This window comes from Chiloscyllium punctatum, chromosome 40 (genome assembly GCF_047496795.1).
Source record: "Chiloscyllium punctatum isolate Juve2018m chromosome 40, sChiPun1.3, whole genome shotgun sequence".
Classification (NCBI taxonomy): Eukaryota; Metazoa; Chordata; class Chondrichthyes; order Orectolobiformes; family Hemiscylliidae; genus Chiloscyllium; species Chiloscyllium punctatum.
In genome coordinates, this window is record NC_092778.1 from 13,839,756 (window position 1) to 13,862,199 (window position 22,444).

General features: G+C 41.9%; 1 protein-coding gene across 1 annotated transcript in view; it reads right to left on the minus strand.

Annotated features, from left to right (window-relative positions):
- The window catches only part of fscn1a (fascin actin-bundling protein 1a), a 49,768-nt gene that overhangs the window by 19,860 nt on the left and 7,464 nt on the right, over nt 1–22,444 (minus strand). Inside the window, exon 2 of the mRNA XM_072559324.1 lies at nt 12,130–12,286. Within this exon, the coding sequence (XP_072415425.1) occupies nt 12,130–12,286 (157 nt within the window). The remainder of the gene's footprint in view (nt 1–12,129; nt 12,287–22,444) is intronic.

Consider the following 22,444-nt stretch of genomic DNA (forward strand, 5'->3'; position numbering starts at 1 on the left):
ATGTAAATCCAGAGCCTTCAATCACTCAGCCATGCTACCATACCTTGTGTGAACACAAACCTTGAATGCATGCATTCCAAGATTGGATTATGGGTATTAGAACTCCTACCCTAGGTATAGCAGCAATGTAGGGGTTTTTTGGCAAGTATTTGTAGTAGAAAGGTGCAAAGGTTTAAAAGGGCTAATGCAGAGAAGTGCATTAAGTACCACCCAACATGATATCATTGGACTCGGGAGTGACTTAAACCATTAAAGTCTCCCTCAGTCTAAGTAACAATGCCTGTTACATCAATATAACCTGTATTCTCGTGGTCATCATGCAAAAACTCTCTCTCATTTAAGACACTAATCTCTTTCCATTCGGACTGCCAGCTGGTTTTGTTCTACCACACCAGATCAAGCAGAGCGTGCAAATGCTTACCAGGAAAGAGGATGCTGGCAGCAGCTCCACCAGTTAGACTTTTCACTGTGATGAGGAATCATCTTACAACAGGCATCTCTAACTCAGTGGTCATAAGGGATTTGAACACATCTAACACAAATAAGCTACAATCTTAACATAGATCACCTGGACACCTATTCCACAGACTGATCAATGAATTTGCTCCACCTTTATCCAACCACAGTCATGGACATGTACAAAACCTTCTGCAAGAAACTATGACGCAGTTTTATATTTGAAAATTACCACAGGCTTTAGTTTTGTCCCATGGACCAAGCATGCTCATATTACTATGAATCATGTGCTCTCATGCTCTGTCATTTTCACTAGAAATCTTATTTTTAATCTTTCCACTCCACAATTTGGCTGAAGGGATATAGTGGTACATACATGAAACACTCCTGCATTTCAACGTGACCAAAAGTGTTCTCCGATTTTGGCCATGGCTTGACGATGAATCACTGGAAACTGGTCGTTTTAGCTGGAGATCCATTAGTAGTCTGAGCAAGCTGTGTTTCCTGCCACAACTGCAGGATGTTAAAGTGGCTGCACCAACTCGCTGATAGTCAGAAACATTTGCAGGACATGGGGTTTGATTCGGCCCACTTAAAGTGCATGCAGCCCCACAATCCCTTACTTGATTCTATGCACTGACTTACTGTACATGGCAATTAAAAACCGGCATTTCTGGGGTGAGAATATAAATCAAGATAAATAATTAATGAGAAAACAGCATTTAATTACAATAGAAAAGTTGACTCATATATAGCATTACTTTTGACATCCAATCAGGCATCTTAAGATGCCACAACTTACAGTATGTAATAGATTACAGATGCCAGCTGCATTAGGGAGGAGAAAACTGGTCTTAACTCATAAATGAGCCAGGATATTGCAGTCAATGGTCAAGATAAAACCTTGGCCATTTCAAGTATTCCAGTTCAGGTCTGGTTTGACGATAATGTGGCATAATTAGCAAGTTTTAAGCTAGTTTTGCTTTCATCCTTTTATTGTTCAACTTCTAAAATTTCCCTTAAGACTTTAACAGATAGTAACAAAATCTTTATAAGCCATAAAGTCTTATTCATTTCCAAAAGATACTGAAGCACATAATTCATTAGAGTTCAGACGTAAATGGCGGATTTTTTATATAAGGAAAAGTTTGGGTTTCTGGTTCGAGTTAGTAACCTGTGTGTGCACCTAAAATTAATAACTGATGTGTAAGCATTTCTCTAGCCATGGTGATTTCCCTTACAACAGTTTAAGTGGCCAGGCTTTAAGGTGAATGGGTTGGGTGTGTCGGTCTGTCTCAGAGAGACAGATTTTTTGTTGTTTTATCTTAGACTGTTTTGCATTCAGCGAAGTCAATAAAAGGGCCCTTGGGGATTGTTAAATTCTGGAATGTTTTTTTAAAATGCTCAAGGGAAACACCGATAGTTTACAGAGGGAGACATTTTCTTTCAGTTTTGAATTGCCCTGTGAAGTCCTTGGAATAGGATGGCTGTGCAGACTAGTACTCCAGAGAAAGGAAGGATATATAGTGAAGTAAATTGTCTTAGTGTCAGAGAAATTTGCCCAATAGATTAGAGATCACAAAACACCGCTCAAAGTGAAATTGACAAAACAGTTTATTGCAAGCCATATTGCTGGATGAGAAATTGACCAGGCTGACAGTCTGTACAGGTAGATCAGAATTTCTATTCAGAGAGCGAGGAGAAGACCAGTTTTATTGATTCAGAGATGCCGGTGTTGGACTGGGGTGGACAAAGTTAAAAATCACACAACACCAGGTTATAGTCCAACAGGTTTAATTGGAAGCACACTAGCTTTCGGAGCGAAGCTTCCAATTAAACCTGTTGGACTATAACCTGGTGTTGTGTGATTTTTAACCAGTTTTATTGTAATGCTGCACAATGACACGGATTAAGAAATGGGAAACTACAATGTATCTGGAAATTGAGTAATCTAGTTACAAGGATGCTAATTGGAAAACAAATATCAGATGGATGTCCTGTTCCTTCACACAATGCAACATTCTGACAGTAGCAACAGTTCCATTCCTCTTCACACGTAGGTGTTAATGTCTCTTCTGAAGTGGTGAGGTCCTTCCATTGTCCTGTGGTGCCTCTCTGTCTGACCTGCTGTTTGTGGGGCTTTGGTATTGCTGGGTTGTGAAACTACCCTTAGGGCTTTGAGATATTTGTGGTGCTCGGTCATGTCCATGAGAGCTTAAAGCCTAATTCTTTGTCTGCGTGCTGTCTGATTCGGCTTGTGAGCTGCTCGGGAATTCTGGGTGTTCTGGTACAGTTTGGCCAATTTTGCTTTTGTGGGCCTATCGTGGGTTAGCAAATCTTTTCCCATAGTTTGGGAATGAACAGTTAAGTGTTAGCTCAAGCCAAGTACTATGTTCATTATAATAGCTCTAGGAAGAAGCTACCATCAGTTACAGGGTAAAAGTTAAGTCACACGGGACTTAAATCCACTGAACTGTTTGCTACAGGTAGTCTGGTGAGACTTTTATGCAAATTATATTTTAGGTGCTCTACCAGAGGTGCATCTTGGGTACTATACAAAAGCATTTTTCTCCCTTTTCAATTTATGAAAGACTGTTTTGGGATTAGATTGTATTTTTAAGGTATTTAAAAATCTTTGTGTAGTGGTTTCATTTATTCTGTCTTAATTGCTATTGTTAATAAACTTCTGTTTTATGGTTGTTAAAAAAAGTCTGCAGTATTCCATGCTTCCATTTCAGTAAGAGACCACTTCATTAAAGCAAAAAACAAATCAATGCAAGACCTATCCAACAGGTTCCCTTCTGGGATTTGATTTGTCTGATAACATCAACTGGGATACTAAACAATCACTATAGAAGATTTCAGTCATGCCATACTCTTTCTTCAATATTATAATTTGGAGATGCCAGTGTTAGATTGGGGTGTACAAAGTTAAAAATCACACACCAGGTTATAGTCCAAATAAACCAGTTGGACTATAACCTGGTGTTGAGATTTTCAATATTATAGAAACTAACTTCACTTTAGGGTCTCAACTACAGACTAAAATGCAGAAAGTCACAAAACTAGAGAAGAGCTACAAAAGCTTGGCAAGTGATGCATTCTCCCATTATACACAAATTAATACTTGAAAATAATTTTCAAAGTGTTTTTTTGGGACAAATCAAAACAATCTATCCAGGCTCGAATATTTGGGAGTTATGTTTATGCTCATTTAATCTTGCAAGAAAAATGAAGGTCAAAGAAGCAGCTTTCATATTGCTATAGCTTTAGAAGCCAATTTACCAAATGCTTGCGGTTTTCATTAAGCAACTCAATGTTGCTAGATGTGATTCAACAATGACAGCTGGTGACTGCATGCAAGGTTTTTGCTGAAATGTAGCTCTTGGGCTATTAACAATGTAGATTTGCATTCATGACAAAAAGTTGAAACGTTGACTTTAAAAGTAGAGGCAAATAAGTTTTTGATTTCAGTTCTAAGAAAGTCATTTGAAACAGCGAACTATTTTTTTTCCCCAAGGAGGCTTATGGTTTAGATATTTTCCCAACCAATTAAACAAGGTTCATAGAAATGTTGTTACAAACCTTGGGAGCCACATCTGGGCCTTCTGGCTCAAGTGTTGGGACACAAACTGTGCCACAATAGCCCTAAGCTTGTTATTTAGGCTAAATGCCCTGATCAGATGACTGGAGAGATCATAATGAAGTGCTTATAGCGTTGAAATTTAATTAGATACAGAAAACACAACCTCACTCAGGGCCACTGATAAGCATAATGCTTCTTGCATCAAACCAAAGTTTAGAAGTGTCATATCAGCAAGCTAGATTTTGAACTGCAAAGTAGTCTCTAGGCCAACAAAACTGGAAAGAGTTAGTTAAGAAAGAAATCTCAAGTTAAGACATGAGAACACCATTGTCCAACAGGTTTAATTGGAAGCACTACCTTTTGGAGCGTTGCTCCTTCATCAGGAGCAGTGCTTCCAATTAAACCTGTTGGACTATAACCTGGTGTTGTATAATTTTTAAAATTTGTACATCTCAACACCAGGTTATAGTCCAACTGGTTTACTTGGACTATAACCTGGTGTTGTGTGATTTTGTGTGAACACCAGCATCTCCAAATCGAGAATACTATTGGTTGTCTGTAAAGAATACTCGTGAGGAGAAAGGCTGGATTTTCTTTTTGTTGTTTATGTTCAGATCTTTCTAGATGGTCTTTATTTTGTGCAATAGATGTTAGTTCTTTTGTTAAAGAACACTGACAGGCATGTGTGAATATGTTCAATGACTAATCAGTAAGCAACCCAGTGCAAAAATTAGTCTTTTGATTGATCAAGTCATGTACTCTGAACTGTTTCTCCTTCAGCTGGAATCAAAGTGGGGATTTTGGGTGGAATAGAATTCATTGAATTTTGAAGGAACTGTGAATCTTCAAAGAAATTAGTAAATGGAGATACTTGGACATCAAATGAGTGAGTGTTATGGGAACATAGGAATAGGAGTAGACCATTCATACTCTTGAGCTTGTTCCACTGTTCCATGTGGTCCCGGCAGATCTGTGGACCAACTCCACATCCCTACCTTTGGTCCATATCCCTAGATGCATTTGCTTGACAAAAATTTCATCACGTCACAGATTAAAATTATCCAGCATCTATTTCCGTTTGCGGAAGATGTTTGTTCCATACATCTACCACCCTTTGTGTAGAAGCAATCCCTAAAATCTCTAAAATAGTCTGGCCCTACTTCACAGTCTATTCCACTAGCTCTAGAATCACCAAATTCTTATTAATACCTTGAGGACTTTGATCAGATCACCCCATAGCCTTCTGAATTCTAGGGAAAACAGGTCTAATTTGATCTCATCTCAACTTAACTCCCGAAATCTAGGTATCATTCTTGTTGCAAAGTATATTGTTCAGGAAACACTTCAAAAGGGCTTTGAACATTGCCAAGACTTTTCTGGGAGTAGAAAAAGAGTGGATTTTTCTGAAAACTTGGACTAAAACTAAATGCAGAGATTTAGCAGATCAATTGAAAGCAGAAATGAAAGGAGATGACTCACCCAGCATTTCGAATTAAGAGAGAAGAAACCTGAAATTAAGGGGTCACCAAGAAATAGCCAAGATTCTATTAGAAATGGGGGGGGGGGGGGGGGAGAAATACTTGAATTGAGAGAGAAAAATGATAAGAAAGCTTGAATTGGAAATGAATGAAAAAAAGGAATGGAATGGGAACAAAAACTAAAATATCTTCAAAGGGAAAAGAACTTAAGACAACATAATACAGAGAGAAAAGCTTAAAAGAAAGAAAGGAGGAGATAGTACCTCAAATGATTCAGATTCCAATGAAGGATTTCATTTAACTAGAAATCTTACATTTACACGGAATGATTTGGCACCTATTTGAAAAGATGAGGTGGACTGAGATGTTTGAACTTGAATGTTACAAAGAGTGCTTTGACAGGGGCAACATTGAATGCATACGTGTAGCTTGTCAATCTGCGGACTACGCTTTTTAAAAAGCAATACTCCAGGTTTGAGCTTGTGCCAGAAGCTTCCAAATTAAAATGAAGAATTACAATGAAAAAATTCAAGTCAAACATTCGTTAAATTTGGAAGAAAATAAAAATAGTATGGGATTAGTGATTTCAATCCCAGAAGTCAGTTTTGGAAGAATTCCAAAATAGTATCTTGGTGATCATTAAGACTTACTTAGAAGAGATTCAACTATCAAAAATCCAAGAAGCAATGGTTCTCACACAGATACCTATGACAAGGTAGATATGGAGAAATGGTCAGATGGGAATCAAAGAATCAGAATCCCTACAGTGTGGTAAAAGGTCATTCAGCCCATTGAGTCTGCACCAACCCTCCAAAGAGCATCTCATGCAAACCTAGCCCTGATCCAACCCCACCCCCCCCTCACCCCCACCTCCCCACAATGCTGCATTTCCCAGAGATAATGAAAATCTGGAGATAGAAAAAAAAGTATCAGTTTTGGTTTTAGCTGCAAACAAAGATATGGCACTGGAAAAGCACAGCTGGTTGGGCAGCATCTGAGAAGCAGGAGAGTCCATGTTTTGGGCATAAGCCCTTCATCAGGATTTTTGCACAAATCATTGACTCTCCTGCTTCTCAGATGCTGTCTGACCTGCTGTGCTTTTCCAGCACCACACTTTTCAACTGACTTTCCAACATCTGCAGTCCTCAGTTTCTCCTAGCAAACAAAGATGTCACAAATTGAAAAGGAGAAAGGCTAGAACCTAAAAGCAATAAGAAAATTATATGTGTCTCCATTGTAATAAGATAGGGTATACCAACCCAATTACTGGAAGTTAAATGGTAGTGGGAACACCCAAGGAATCCTCAAAGGAAAGGAAATGGTTATTAAAATTGAAACAGTAACACAAGTGGAATATGTTACTTTAGAACCTACTAGGGAGGGAGCAATGATGCATCATTGAATCCCTAAGGTGCAGATAAAGGCCACTTGGCCCACCGAGTCTACAACAGCCCTCTAAAAGACAATCCCATCCTATCCTTGTAAGCCCACATTTACCATGGCTAATCCACCTAGCCTGTACATCTTTGGACTGTGGAAAGAAACCGGAACACCCAGAGGAAGCACATGCTGACATAGGAAGAATTGTGCAAACTCCACACAGACATTTAATAAAAGGTAGAATGTAAGAAAATACTTCCATGATCATTGAAGACAATCAGACGATTGGAAGCTTTAATATTTTAAAATGGAACAGGTATTTCTGTATGCTTCCAATCAAGGTAAACCAATACAAATATTGAGACACACTGGGACAAGTCAGTCACTGATTTTGGCTGATGATACAGTTAGTCAGACTCCTGGGGAACTGATGAAGGAGATATTAATTGAAGGTATGCACAGAGGTTCCAAAATCATTTTAGAGTTGGATTAATGAGGGACTTTGTAAATGGAGAAATTGTAGTTGGGAGTAGTACAATAATCACTATAGAAGGAATTTATTTTATCTTGACTGGTTTCAAAACACTGACCTCACCAAAGCTGGCAGAGCAAACAGTATAAATGAAAGAGAGATACTGCAGGAAGAACACTGTTGATGGTTTTCTGACTGGAGACTAGGTTTCAGGCACACAATGAGACAGAAAGAGAATGTGTCCAATGAAAAAGAGGTGATGACTTGGAAATGTTGTTCTTACAGCTTTTGAAAATTTGGATCTAAAAGGATGAAGGTGAAATAAATGAGTTTGACATGTTTATTCCATCGTCTACCTTACAAATACAATAGATGGATCCTGAACTGGGAGAATTATACCAGTCTACTCAAATTAAAATCAGAACCAATTACAGACATCGTTAATGAAGAAATGGGGACCATTTCAGACAAAAGACAGAGGAATAGGCAGCAGTCCATCAGGTGCAAACTCCATCCGAGTATTGCAACAAAATTTGAGTGACTCATGAAATTCCAATGGCAGGACAACTAGGTAATAGGAAACACAGGTCAAAACACTACAGCATTTTTATTGTCCAGACCTACATAAAATGTGTGGTGAAATTGGTCAAAAATAACGTATGTTAGGTGATATAGAAACCCCAAACAACAAAACCTGCACTTTTAATTTCAATGACAGCATTCAAAGAATCGGTCAGCAGGGGCATAAAAATCCATGTAGCACTCCTACCTAAAATTAAGAAGCTGGGATCAGTATATTTTATCAATTAACAATCTTTTGACAAGATTTCCTGAAGTGGAAAACTTAGGGAAAACCACAACAGAAAAAACACAATATTGGAAAAGGTTAATCCAAGTTTTTTTTAAGAAAAAAAAAGAGTTCCCAAAGAATGAAACTATTTACGTTTTCAGTTTATCATCCATCATTTCACGTTGCATTGGAAAGATGACATCAAACTTTGACGACAATGATTAAAAGTTTATTTTGGGATAAAGACCATAAGACTTCAAAGCAGAAGGCAGGCCACTTAGTCCATTGAGTTGTTATGCCATTCAATGAGGTTATGTCAGATCTGATAATCCTGAAAACTCATCTTTGTATTTCCCATAACCTTCAATTCCCTTGCTGATTCATAATCTGTCTATCTCAACCTTGAATAGACTTAATGACCTAACCTCAACAGCTCTGTGGTAAATAATTCCACAGATTTACTGCCATCAAAAAATTCCTCCATGTGCCTCCTTATTTTGATATTATGCCCTGGCCCTAGACTCTCCCACAAGGAAAATGAACTTTCTGCATCTACTCTGTCAAGTCCCCCAGAATCCAATAGGTTTCAAGAAGATCACCTCTCAAGTCTTCTGTATTCCAACAATTACAGACCTAGACTCCTAAACCTCATCATTGGACAGTACCCCCATACTTGGTAATAGACTAATGAATCTTCTTGGAATGCCTCCAAAGCCAAATATTCTTCCTTATGAAAGGTGACGAAGTTTGTTCACTTACTTCCAGCTGTGATCTAACTAGCGCCTTCTATAATTTTAACAGAACCTCCCCACTTTCATACTCCATTTCCTTTGAAGTAAGCCAATATTCCAATTGTCTCCCGAATTACCCACTGAAGTTGGATTCTAGCATTTTGTGTTTCATGGATAAGGACTCCCAATCACCTCTGTTCCATGGGAATTTTTCTTAGTAAGCAGTCCAATGTGTCAAACACCTCTGGAAAGCCCATATACATTACATCCACTGCTTCCCCTTTATCTATCCTGCTTGTTACTTCCTCAAAGAATTCTACTTTTTTTAAAAGGCAGAATGTTCCCTTCATGATCTACTTGATCATATGAGGTGTTTCTAAATACTCTGCTGCTTTTTTTTTAAAAAAGGAAGTTCCCTCGTTACTGTTCTACATGAATCAGTCCTGTTCTTTAGAATTGATACCGGCATGATAAGAGAACCCTACAAATTAAAAGGGAAAATTGTAAACCAAAGCTCAAACTACATTTCTGTCCCACATATCAACAAAGCTTGTAAGGTGGCAAAAGGACATTTGAAAAGTGCTCAACATTGAAAACTAGACCAGATTTTTAAAAAAGGACTTTGTTGCTGTTACCAGTCTCAGGGAAAAAAAAACAGTAAAAATGACATTCAATAAAACTCGTAATGTGAATTACGTAGTGAATTCTGCAGAGAACAAAAAAAAATCAGATCTGTTCTGTTAATGTTAATGAAATAATGAACAGAAGCATACTTAGTGATGAAAAAATAGAGATTGAAATATAATCAGAACATTTTAAAAAATTGAAAATCAAGATTTCAAACGCTGACCGCTGACAATTAACAAGGTAATTAAGGATTGTGCAATTGTGTTGGCTGCATCACGAGTTGGTTATATTTAATGAAACCTCAGAAGAACAATGTTTTACACCATTTGAAGGAGCTGCTTGATTGATTACAAGAGAAACAATTTGGCCATAAATATGGCAAAAAAGTGAAATTACCACTAAAAATGACTCATTTAGGCTGCACTTTGGAACAAGGCCAAGTAGTACCAAGAGAAGCAAAAATAAGGGCTATGTTGGATTTGTCTGTGTCCAAGGCAAATGATAAGATTCTGAGATATATTGACATGAATGGATTCTATTGGAGGTTTATTTTGAATTTGGGCACTGTTCCCCAGTGAACTTAAAGGCAAGAAGTTCAAATGGACAGAAGAATGTGATTTTGGCAATTTGAAAGTTATGTTGATAATTGCACTTGTTGTAGCAGCATTACATTATAAGAATCCATTTAAATTGGCAGTAGGTGACAATGATGTCAGTGTTGTTGTAGGGGATTAAGCAGCAAGTCAGTTACTCTCCTCAAAGCCAAAAAGCTTGTCAGGAATATTTGACAGTAGAGGGAGAAACACAGCCTTCTGATGTTCCATACAGGTTTGAAGTTTATAAATCCAACAGGAATTGTTACATCCATGGGTTTTATCCCTTTGATTATTTCACAGATTCTGACAAAGAGCTACAGCTGTTTTAGTGGCGTTGAATGCTACACCACACAATTTAAAATCATTCACGTAGAAAGAGAATGCTAATATTATAGCAGACCCGTTATCAAGAGCCCATATGAAGCAGCAAAGTATTGTGGACTATGGTTATGAAAATCATGTTTAATGTAAATAGAGCAAACTTTGTTTTAACTGGCACCTTATCGCAGCACACTAAACCAGCAAAAATTAATACCAGACATTTATTGCATTATGAGTGTGGTACTGGAAAAGCACAGCAGGTCAGGCAGCATCAGACAAGCAGGAAAATCGACATTTTGGGCAAAAGCACTTCATCAGGAATGTTTGTGTTATGGTGATCTCCACAATGTCCAAGTTAAGGGTGAGAGTGTGAAGGCTCTCTCACATTAAGTTTTATTTAAGGCAAAGTTACATTACTTTTTTTTAAAAAGTGATTTATGCTTATAAATAAAGTATAACAGTGATGTGTATACTCCCTACATTACATTTCTATTATATTACGTGGACCTCTTGATCAACCAGAACACTCCTGGTCCCATAGGTGCCAGTTAATAAAATGTTTGCTGTGTTTTTGTTTACTGGCAATGTAAAGTAGAAATAGTGATAAGAAAAAATACTGATAGGAAACAAAAATGAAAAATGCCTCTCCAGGATACTTATTGTTTTCTTTGGAGGATGAGTGATAAAAGGTGTACAGAACATTATTGCTAAAATTTGTATTTTAAAATAAAGGCAAATAGGTTTTTGGTTTCATTTATGAGGAGATAACTTGCTTTTGAAGAGAGGTTAGAAAGTCATTTGGAATAATGAAATAAAGACAATTTTCAAGGAAGCCTGTGATTTAAGTTAAATCTGAGAGTGGCATGGAGGCTCAGTGGTCAGCTCACTGCCTCAATGCCAGGTTCAATTCCACTTTCTGGCAACTGTGGGGGTTTGAACATTTGCCTTGCCCCTGCCTGGGTTTCCTCTGCCTGCTCTGCTTTCTGCCCACTGTCCAAAGATATGTAGGTTACGTGGATTAGCCATGCTAACTTGCCCAGAGTGTACAGGGATATGGTTGGAGAATGGGTTGGATGGGAATGGTGAAATGCTCTTTGGAGGGTCAGTGTGGATTTGACTGGCCGAATGACCTGCTTCCACATTGAAAGAATTCTCAGATTCTGCATGAAATATCCTGGTCAGATAACCAAGAATTTACCTGATGAAATGCTTACTAAGTTGAACTTTTATTACATACAGAAAAACAGATCAGAGACCATATGCAGTTTGAGCTCAACTCCGAAGCATCTGGCTCAGTTCAGAAATGTTATATCAGGAGGGGATGTAGTTTATGAAGTCTCCAAGTGCTTGCATAGATGTTCTCAAACTGTCACAACAAGGCCATCAGAATTGAAAGGAGTCAATTATGTCTTAAAGTTAAGTATGAATGATTTTAAACTGGGTTAATTAACTGTAAAGGATATTGCTGGGAGGAAAAGAGGAATCATTTTGCTGTTTATGTAATGATCCCTCCAAATTGTCTTATATTTTTGCCATTCTTTCTTCTCCTTAACAGGCCTAGGTTATTTATTATCTAACATTGGCATCGTGAATAACCAAACAAATGCAAAAAAATATGCTTCTGGCCCAGGAAGCCAGGCTTCACACCTGTCCTTAGCCAGTGTTACTATCAACTCGAGTAAGAACACTTACTTTGTGGAAGCAGTGGACTGTATCCCTCCATTGGCAGTCAAAGTCCAGTATTTCCCAGTGCAGGTTCGGAAAGCACACTTCTTGGTTTCTTTATTGATTTCTAACTGAAAGGTTTCCTGGTCACTTTCTTCATCTTGATTAGCAGAGAGGTCCATACCTTTCAGGGAACAAATCATACATCATTTTCCTAAATCTGGATAGAATCATAAGCAACACAAAAGAATACTAAACAAGCCAAATCACACTTCTTTTTCCTGCTTTTTACTGGCTGGAACAAGAGACACCATTAGAAGTAGCTTTGCTCAAACATGCTAATGTTGGGAGTGGTTAGCGAGATGCTTTTCACGTGCTACAGAATAACACCAATAGCATATTTTCAATTCCCTGTCCACCTTAAGCGGAACAAGTGACCTGCCTCCTCATCCTGTCAAACACTGGAAGCCAGCCACCAATAACAAAAGCCATCAAGGAAGCAGCTCAGGATGAAGCATCAACAACAATCCAAGGACCTGCCATCAGGCAGAGCACACATGAAGTGAGTACAGTGTCAAAAAAAAAACAACCAGAGATTAAATTGGCATTGGAGTCACAAAGGTGTAGATATTGGTTTTGGGTAGTACCTCATCAAGAGTCCATTTAGTGATACAACTGAATACCAACCCAAGAACATAACAGACAACTAACACACAACTACCCTAGACATGTCTATTGCAAAGAATTGGAGAATCCACAGTCCTTCATGTCAGCGAAAAGGGAAGAGATGCTTGTCCAGAAAATGTGATTTTTAACCCCAAGCCTTAAAACAATAAAAGGCTAAAGACAGACTGCAAGAGGAAGCATAGAATCAAGAGCTTTCAGGACAAACAGGAACCTTTGTGGGCGGCACGGTGGCACAGTGGTTAGCACTGCTGCCTCACAGCGCCAGAGACCCGGGTTCAATTCCCGCCTCAGGCGACTGACTGTGTGGAGTTTGCACATTCTCCCTGTGTCTGTGTGGGTTTCCTGCGGGTGCTCCGGTTTCCTCCCACACTCCAAAGATGTGCAGGTCAGGTGAATTGGCCATGCTAAATTGCCCGTAGTGTTAGGTAAGGGGTAGATGTAGATGTAGGGGTATGGGTGGGTTACGCTTCGGCGGGGCGGTGTGGACTTGTTGGGCCGAAGGGCCTGTTTCCACACTGTAAGTAATCTAATCTAATCAAACCCAAACAGTTGTTTAATATTAGAGTAAAAAATACTTAAGCTTTGGACGTATTAAATGACAGCAATACTCAGCTGTACCAAAATGTTTGTTCAGTTTCACGTTAGAGGTTTGAACTAATGTGGCTCAAAAATAGAAGACAGAGGGTGGTGGTGGAGGGTTGTTTTGCAGACTGGAGGCCTGTGACCAGTGGAGTGCCACAAGGATTGGTGCTGGATCCTCTACTTTTTGTCTCTTACATAAATGATTTGGATGTGAACATAAGAGGTACAGTTGGTAAGTTTGCAGATGACACCAAAATTAGAGATGTAGTGGGTTGAGGTGTAGCGATGAGGGTTACCTCAGATTACAACAGGATCTGAACCAGATGGGCCAATGGACTGAGAAGTGGCAGATGGAGTTTAATTCAGATAAATGTGAGGTGTTGCAGTTTGGGAAAGCAAATCTTAGCAGGACTTATACACTTAATGGTAAGGTCCTAGAGAGTGTTGCTGAACAAAGAGACCTTGGAGTGCAGGTTCATAGCTCCTTGAAAGTGAAGTCGCAGGTAGAGAGGATAGTGAAGGTGTTTGGTATGCTTTCCTTTATTGGTCAGAGTATTGAGTACAGGAGTTGGGAGGTCATGTTGCAGCTGTACAGGACATTGGTTAGGCCAGTGTTGGAATATTGCCTGCAATTCTGGTCTCCTTCTTATCAGAAAGATGTGGTGAAACTTGAAAGGGTCAGAAAAGATTTACAAGGATGTTGCCAGGGTTGGAGGATTTAAGCTACAGGGAGAGGCTGAACAGGCTGGGGCTGTTTTCCCTGGAGCATCTGAGGCTGAGGGGTGACCCTATAGGAGGTTTATAAAATCATGAGGGGCATGGATAGGGTAAATAGGCAAAGTCTTTTTCCCTAGGGTCAAGGACTAGAGGGCACAGGATTATGGTGAGGAGGGAAAGATATAAAAGAGACCTAAGGGGCAACTTTTTCACACAGACACTGGTGGATGTATGGAATGAGCTGCCAGAAGAAGTGGAGGAAGCTGGTACAATTGCAACATTTAAGACGCATTTGGATGGGTATATGAATAGGAAGGGTTTGGAGGGATATAGGCCGGGTGCTGGCAGGTGGGACTAGATTGGGTTGGGATATCTGGTCGGCATGGACAGGTTGGACCGAAGAGTCTGTTTCCATGCTGTACATCTCTATGACTCCACAACTTTGACTAATTTCACAAAAAGATTGAAACTTAGAATGAATTTTTCTGGAGTTTCAACTTTCTCCTCTAATTTAGTTTAGCAATAAGGACTACATTAGCCAGCAATACAGCTTAGCACTTCATTTAGCGTAAAGTTTCCAAAGATTTGGACTTAAGATGGCATTTGCTTTTCAAAGCTGGTTACAGTTGGGAAGCAAATTCACCAGCCTAACCACAGTGCCAAGATGGAAGAGATGTAGGGAGTTATCAAGAGGAAAGGGGACAGTTACTACATGATTCTAAACCAGCAGGACTATACAAAGACAGATTCATCCAGTTAACTGGAGACCAGGGAGAACTGAACAGTAGTTTCCTTTGAATTTTTTTTATTGAATAACATTCCACACCAGCCACAGATCAGATTACAGACCATGCCAGTGAGTTGGAATCTTCAAGTCGACAGCCAACTTAAAGTCCTCTTAAGGCAGATGGGTGGTGCGCGGGAGGATATTCGTGTAGCTCTGGCAATTTTTAAGAAGAATCCTAAATGGAAAGCAGTTTCATAGTTCTGTCTTTGAGTGAGTTGTAAAGCAAAGGTAGCTCTCATGTTCAAGGGAATTTTCAAAACCTTTTCATAGTTTTTTTTTTAAAAACCCCGAGTGTGTCAACAAGGGCAGCTTCAAAGTGTTTCCTAGTCCCACCCACACCTCCCAAAGTCTGGAAGATTTTAAAATAGTAACTGATTTTTAACATGTTTGTTAAATTACAATCAAAAGACTTCCACTCATCCCAGCGTGCTGAAGCAGTCCAGAGGAAGCAGCTGTACAAGTCCCTTTGCAGTCAAATACAATGAGAATGGGAGATAGTGTTTAAAACAGACAACTTATTTTGGGAGACTGCAATAAAGAAACTATATATAATGAGACTGACAGTTAAGAATCATGGCGTAGAATTGCAAAATGGAAGCTATAACTGAGCTCATCCTGTTAAATTATTTAGTTTCCTTTCCATTTGTTCAGTTGCATCTCAAAAGTTGTCATGTAAAGGTTAAGGCCCCAAGCATCTTATTCAAGATGGGCTTTTAGATTGATGCCAGAAACCACATGACCAAACTCGATTGCCTTCACTGATCCTATACATGCCCTAGTAGCAATGCTGCAATTCTATCTATCTTCAGAGAGCCCAGAGACAGACTCGCTACACAACCTGAACACAGCTGCTTTGGCTGATACTAACTCAATAAACACTTGTCTACAAACTCAGTTGAGAGATTCAACAGTAGATCATCTGGTCTATTTAACTACTGAAATTTTTAAGACGACAATTTTAAAAATTAAAAATCACAGAATCATAGACTACTCAAAGTGCAGAAAGAAACCATTTTGCCCATCAATTCCATACCAACTCTCTGAAGAGGATCACACCCAAACCCAGCCCCTAACCTATCCCCATAATGCAGCACGTACCATGGCTAACCCACCTAATGCAAACGTCACAGGGATACCTGACATGATCAATCCACCCTAAATTGCACATCCTTATACATAGAGGAAACCAGAACATCCAGTGCAAACTTCACACAGACAGACAGTTGCCGGAGGCTGGAATCAAACCAAGGTCCCTGGAGCTGTGAGGCAGCAGTACTAACCATTGAACTACCCAAGATATATAACATATTACTTTCCTACTAAGATATTCAACAAACAAAAATGCTGGAGAAACTCAGGTCTGGCAGAATCTGTGGGGAAGCAGTTAACGTTTAGTCCTGTAGGAATCTTCAGAACTTCTCTCCACAGATGCTGCCAGACCTGCTGGGTTTCTCCAGCATCTTCTGGGAGGATTATCAGCCATTTAAATTAGGCATATAATTTGTCCAAACATCATTTGCAGGACAGGGAGCATGCAGAACCTCTGTGGTTGTATTATCGACTGGTTTCAGGCATTTAGGTCACCCTAATTAAAACAGGTGTTCTCTAATCAGAGGAGGAATGAGAATTTAATACCCAACATTATTCCCTTAATCTTTATCGGAATCCTTTGTATCAAGTTAACATGGAATCTTTTGTTTTGCTGATCACCTTTCTGCGCGAATTGTACATCTCATTCTACAATATTCCAATCGTCTAATCCAAAATTCATGACAATGGAAAAGTTGTTTGGAAGTACAGAACTTGATATTGGTAATAAAAGAAACATTGTGCCTAGCACTCTTCAGAACAATTCACACAATACCAATGAAGGAGAAAAATACAGATTTGAGTGATTGCAGTCTCTAATACAGTTTTAGTGTTTGTTTTCTTCTTTTATTGGTACTCTTGCACATTGTCCTGATGGGAGTCAGTTTACCTCAGTTGGCTGGATTGTCGATTTACACAGCAGTGTGATGCCAACAGCGTGGGTTCAATTCCCATCACTGGTTCGAGGTTACCGTGAAGGACTCTCCACAACCTCTTCCCTCACCTAACATCTGGTGGCCCTCAGGTTAAATTACCACCAGTCACTTCTCTAATGAGAGAGCAGCCCCTATTATCTGGTAAGACTATGGCGACAACACCACAACGCTATCCTGATGAGTGCAAGACAAAAAGCTTTGACAAAATACCTTTTCTTCAGCAATGCAACAAAACAGGATTCAGAAATTTGATGTTGTTATAAACGCAAATACTTCTGTTAGTGGTAAACATGGTGACCTTGCCCAACATATCACATGGTAGCATAATCTTTTACAGAAATGATGCACAGAGAGAAAAACTCCACCAAGGCCTTGCAAGTTTTCCACAACTGAAGCAAATGCAAGGCTATTCTAGTTATTACTCATCATCTGATGATTTGATATACCCACTATGTTTCCTCCAGATTTTTGTTTAGGTAGGGAGCAGCAAGGAAGGAAAAAAATCCAGGAGGAAAGCAGACCAACACCGAGAGGTAGTGAATATTTCTAAACCCCTTCAAATAGATAAAAGGGCCTACACAATAAATATAATTGATGGAAGTTATTTTATCCTGGATCATCTTTTCTTCAAAAATGAATCAAACAATTCTTACCCAGCACCGAGTAAGTAGGGAAAAACATACACAATTGCAGACATACCAATAGAACTCATGTGAAATCTTGAGTGTTCTAATTTGGAGTCAATTTAAAAGCTCTTTTCAACCAGTACATTTTTTGTATCGTGCATATTGTCCAAATTCAAAGTCAGTACTGACAGTTTATTTTTATTGTATAACTTGTTATAAGCTTATGCTACTGTACAGCATTTCATCTTTTAAATTGTGTCAAGATTAACTCTTCCATTCAATTTCAGGTGCCCTGTACCCACTTTCCCCGAAGGGGGTGAGTGTTTACATCCAGGAGTTAGAGAGCATGACATGCAAGAATGAAAGGTTGTCATGGTCTACACATGGTTTGGGCCTCTGTCCAATGCCTGTAACCCTGAATTTCTAGGCTCAGTCAGTTTCCTTGTCACCTCCCCTAATTTTGCCAGACTATTGCCAGTGAGACTCCATTACACTTACTCAACCCAATTCCTATATTACTGGATTAGTGGCGCTGGAAGAGCACAGCAGTTCAGGCAGCATCCAACGAGCAGCGAAATCGACGTTTCGGGCAAAAGCCCTTCATCAGGAATAAAGGCAGTGAGCCTGAAGCGTGGAGAGATAAGCTAGAGGAGGGTGGGGGTGGGGAGAGAGTAGCGTAGAGTACAATGGGTGAGTGGGGGAGGAGATGAAGGTGATAGGTCAAGGAGGAGAGGGTGGAGTGGATAGGTGGAAAAGAAGATAGGCAGGTCGGACAATTCAAGGAGACAGTAACTGAGCTGGAAGTTTGAAACTAGGATGAGGTGGGGGAAGGGGAAATGAGGAAGCTGTTGAAGTCCACATTGATGCCCTGGGGTTGAAGTGTTCCGAGGCGGAAGATGAGGCGTTCTTCCTCCAGGCGTCTGGTGGTGAGGGAGCAGCGGTGAAGGAGGCCCAGGACCTCCATGTCCTTGGCAGAGTGGGAGGGGGAGTTGAAATGCTGGGCCACGGGGCGGTTTGGTTGATTGGTGCGGGTGTCTCGGAGATGCTCCCTAAAGCGCTCTGCTAGGAGGCGCCCGGTCTCCCCAATGTAGAGGAGACCACATCGGGAGCAACGGATACAATAAAATGATATTGGTGGATGTGCAGGTGAAACTTTGATGGATGTGGAAGGCTCCTTTAGGGCCTTGGATAGAGGTGAGGGAGGAGGTGTGGGCACAGGTTTTACAGTTCCTGCGGTGGCAGGGAAAGTGCCAGAATGGGAGGGTGGGTCGTAGGGGGGGTGTGGACCTGACCAGGTAGTCACGGAGGGAACGGTCTTTGCGGAAGGCGGAAAGGGGTGGGGAGGGAAATATATCCCTGGTGGTGGGGTCTTTTTGGAGGTGGCGGAAATGTCGGTGGATGATTTGGTTGATGCGAAGGTTTGTAGGGTGGAAGGTGAACACCAGGGGCGTTCTGTCCTTGTTACAGTTGGAGGGTTGGGGTCTGAGGGCGGAGGTGTGGGATGTGGACGAGATGCGTTGGAGGGCATCTTTAACCACGTGGGAAGGGAAATTGCAGTCTCTAAAGAAGGAGGCCATCTGGTGTGTCCTATGGTGGAACTGGTCCTCCTGGGAGCAGATACGGCAGAGGCGGAGAAATTGGGAATACGGGATGGCATTTTTGCAAGAGATAGGGTGGGAAGAGGTGTAATCCAGGTAGCTATGGGAGTCAGTGGGTTTGTAAAAAATGTCAGTGTCAAGTCGGTCGTCACTAATGGAGATGGAGAGGCCCAGGAAGGGGAGCGAGGTGTCAGAGATAGTCCAGGTAAATTTAAGGTCAGGGTGGAATGTGTTGATGAAGTTGATGAATTGCTCAACCTCCTCGCGGGAGCACGAGGTGGCGCCAATGCAGTCATCAATGTAGCGGAGGAAAAGGTGGGGAGTGGTGCCGGTGTAATTACAGAAGATCAACTGTTCTACATAGCCAACAAAGAGACAGGCATAGCTGGGGCCCATACGTGTGCCCATGGCTATGCCTTTGGTCTGGAGGAAGTGGGATGATTCAAAGGAGAAATTGTTAAGGGTGAGGACCAGTTCGGCCAAACAAATGAGTGTGTCAGTGGAAGGGTACTGTTGGGGACGTCTGGAGAGGAAAAAACGGAGGGCTTGGAGGCCCTGGTCATGGCGAATGGAGGTGTAGAGGGATTGGATATCCATGGTGAAGATAAGGCGTTGGGGGCCGGGGAAACGGAAGTCTTGGAGGAGGTGGAGGGTGTGGATGGTGTCTCGAACGTATGTGGGGAGTTCCTGGGCTAGGGGGGATAGGACAGTGTCGAGGTAGGTAGAGATGAGTTCAGTGGGGCAGGAGCATGCTGAGACAATGGGTCGGCCAGGGTGGTCAGGCTTGTGGATCTTGGGAAGGAGGTAGAACCGGGCAGTGCGGGGTTCCCGTACTATGAGGTTGGAAGCTGTGGGTGGGAGATCTCCTGAGGTGATGAGGTTCTGTATGGTCTGGGAGATGATGGTTTGGTGATGGGGCTGGGGTCATGGTCGAGGGAGCAGTAGGAAGAGGTGTCCTCGAGTTGGCGTTTGGCTTCAGCGGTGTAGAGGTCAGTGCGCCAGACTACCACTGTGTCCCCTTTATCCGCTGGCTTGATGGTGAGGTTGGGATTGGAGCAGAGGGATTGGAGGGCTGCACATTGTGAGGGTGAGAGGTTGGCGTGGGTGAGGGGGGACGACAGGTTGAGGCGGTTAATGTCCCGGCGGCAGTTGGAAATGAAGAGGTCGAGGGCAGGTAATAGGCCAGCGCGGGGTGTCCAGGTGGATGCAGTGTGTTGGAGGTGGGCGAAGGGGTCCTCGGAAGGTGGGCGGGAGTCCTGATTGTGAAAGTAAGCTCGGAGGCGGAGGCGACGGAAGAATTGTTCGATGTCACGTGTATTAAATTCATTGATGCATGGACGGAGCGGGATGAAGGTGAGTCCTTTGCTGAGGACTGATCGTTCATCCTCAGTGAGTGGGAGGTCTGGAGGGATGGTGAAAACTCGGCAGGGCCGGGAGCTGGGATCTGGTGCGGGTGTGGAGCTGGGAGTGGGGTCGGAGCCAGTACCTGGAGTGGGTGTGATGGTGGGGGGAATGGGGGTGGAGGCATGAGCTGGGGTAATGTTGCCCTCGGGGTTCTGTGGTTGGGGATAGTGACAGTGGGGACTGTGGGGGGGGCGTGTCAGCAGAATGCAGGTGAGTGGCGCTGGTGGAGGCAGAAGTGGTGGTGATCATGGCAGTAGGGGTGGCGGAAGTCACTGAGCATGTGGCATCAGCGATGATGTGAGGGCCGGAAGTGACTGTGGGAGTGGCCATGATGTGGGCGGAAGTGACATCATCACTCAGCGTGGAGGTGGTAGCTGCGTCAGTCGCATGGCTAATGGCGTTTCCGAGACCAGGGGAATCTTCTGGAATGTTTGAGGAGCGCTGGTTATGGAGGTGGGTGGATAAAAGTTTGTTGTACTTACAGTTTTTGATGTTTGAGATGGAATTGAAATACTGTTTGTTGAGAGTATGAATTCTCCTGAGGATGTAGTACAGAGTGGGTCCTTTGCAATTCTGAGAGTGTGTGGCCCTCAGCTGAGGCAGGGCTGACTGTAGAGAGGTTAGGTGCCGGCACATTGCTGCAAGCGTGGAGCGGAGGATCCTGAAGGAGAACTGTTGCTGGTGTTTTTGAATCTGTAGTCTGTACTGTTTGTCCTGTTCGGGTCCAAACTCTGCTGGTTTAAAGGTGGTCTGGAGTCCGTGTGGGATGAGTTGGTTACGGAGGCATGCACTGAGGAAGCAAATGTGGCTGTGGTAGCGAGTTTGTTTCACAACATGGTTGAAGAGCTTCAGAGCAGAGGAAATGACCTGGGAGTTGCAGTGGGAGAGGGACTCCCTGAGATTCTTGTAGAGAGAGGAGGAAAACTTCTTCAAGGCAGGCATCCTTGCAAGAGGATTCGCAGTAGGGTTAAAATCAACAAGGTAAAAACAATGACTGCAGATGCTGAAAACCAAATACTGGATTAGTGGTGCTGGAAGAGCACAGCAGTTCAGGCAGCATCCAACGAGCAGCGAAATCGACATTTCGGGCAAAAGCCCTTCATCAGGAATAAAGGCAGTGAGCCTGAAGCATGGAGAGATAAGCTAGAGGAGGGTGGGGGTGGGGAGAGAGTAGCATAGAGTACAATGGGTGAGTGGGGGAGGAGATGAAGGTGATAGGTCAAGGAGGAGAGGGTGGAGTGGATAGGTGGAAAAGAAGATAGGCAGGTCGGACAAGTCAAGGAGACAGTAACTGAGCTGGAAGTTTGAAACTAGGATGAGGTGGGGGAAGGGGAAACGAGGAAGCTGTTGAAGTCCACATTGATGCCCTGGGGTTGAAGTGTTCCAAGGCGGAAGATGAGGCGTTCTTCCTCCAGGCGAACCCACCTCAAACCAGCAGAATGAGATGTCTTGATAATAAAGGTCAAAAAGCAGGTCACCAGATTTGCAAATAACACTTGGATATTATTCACCAAGGTGGACACAGAGTAAAGTATATGGGGGTCACGATATCCTCATTTACTGCATCCATTGCTCTCAATGTGGCCTTCTCTACATCAGACAGACATAGTGCAATCTCGTGGAACAGTTCAGGGAACATCTCTGGTCCATGTACACTAACCAACCCCACCTTCCTGTAGTCACCCATTTCAACTCCTTGTCCCCCTATTACATGTCCATTCTGGGCCTCCTCCAACTGCCTAAACAAGGGCAGCCACAAATCAGAGGAGGAATATCTCATCTTCTGCCTCGGGATCCTATGACCACACAGCCTCAACGCTGAATTAACCAGTTTCCAAATCTCCCCTCTCCCTATCCCAGATCCAATCCTCTGACTTGGCACCACCCTCTTGACCAACCTACCTGTCCATCTTCCTT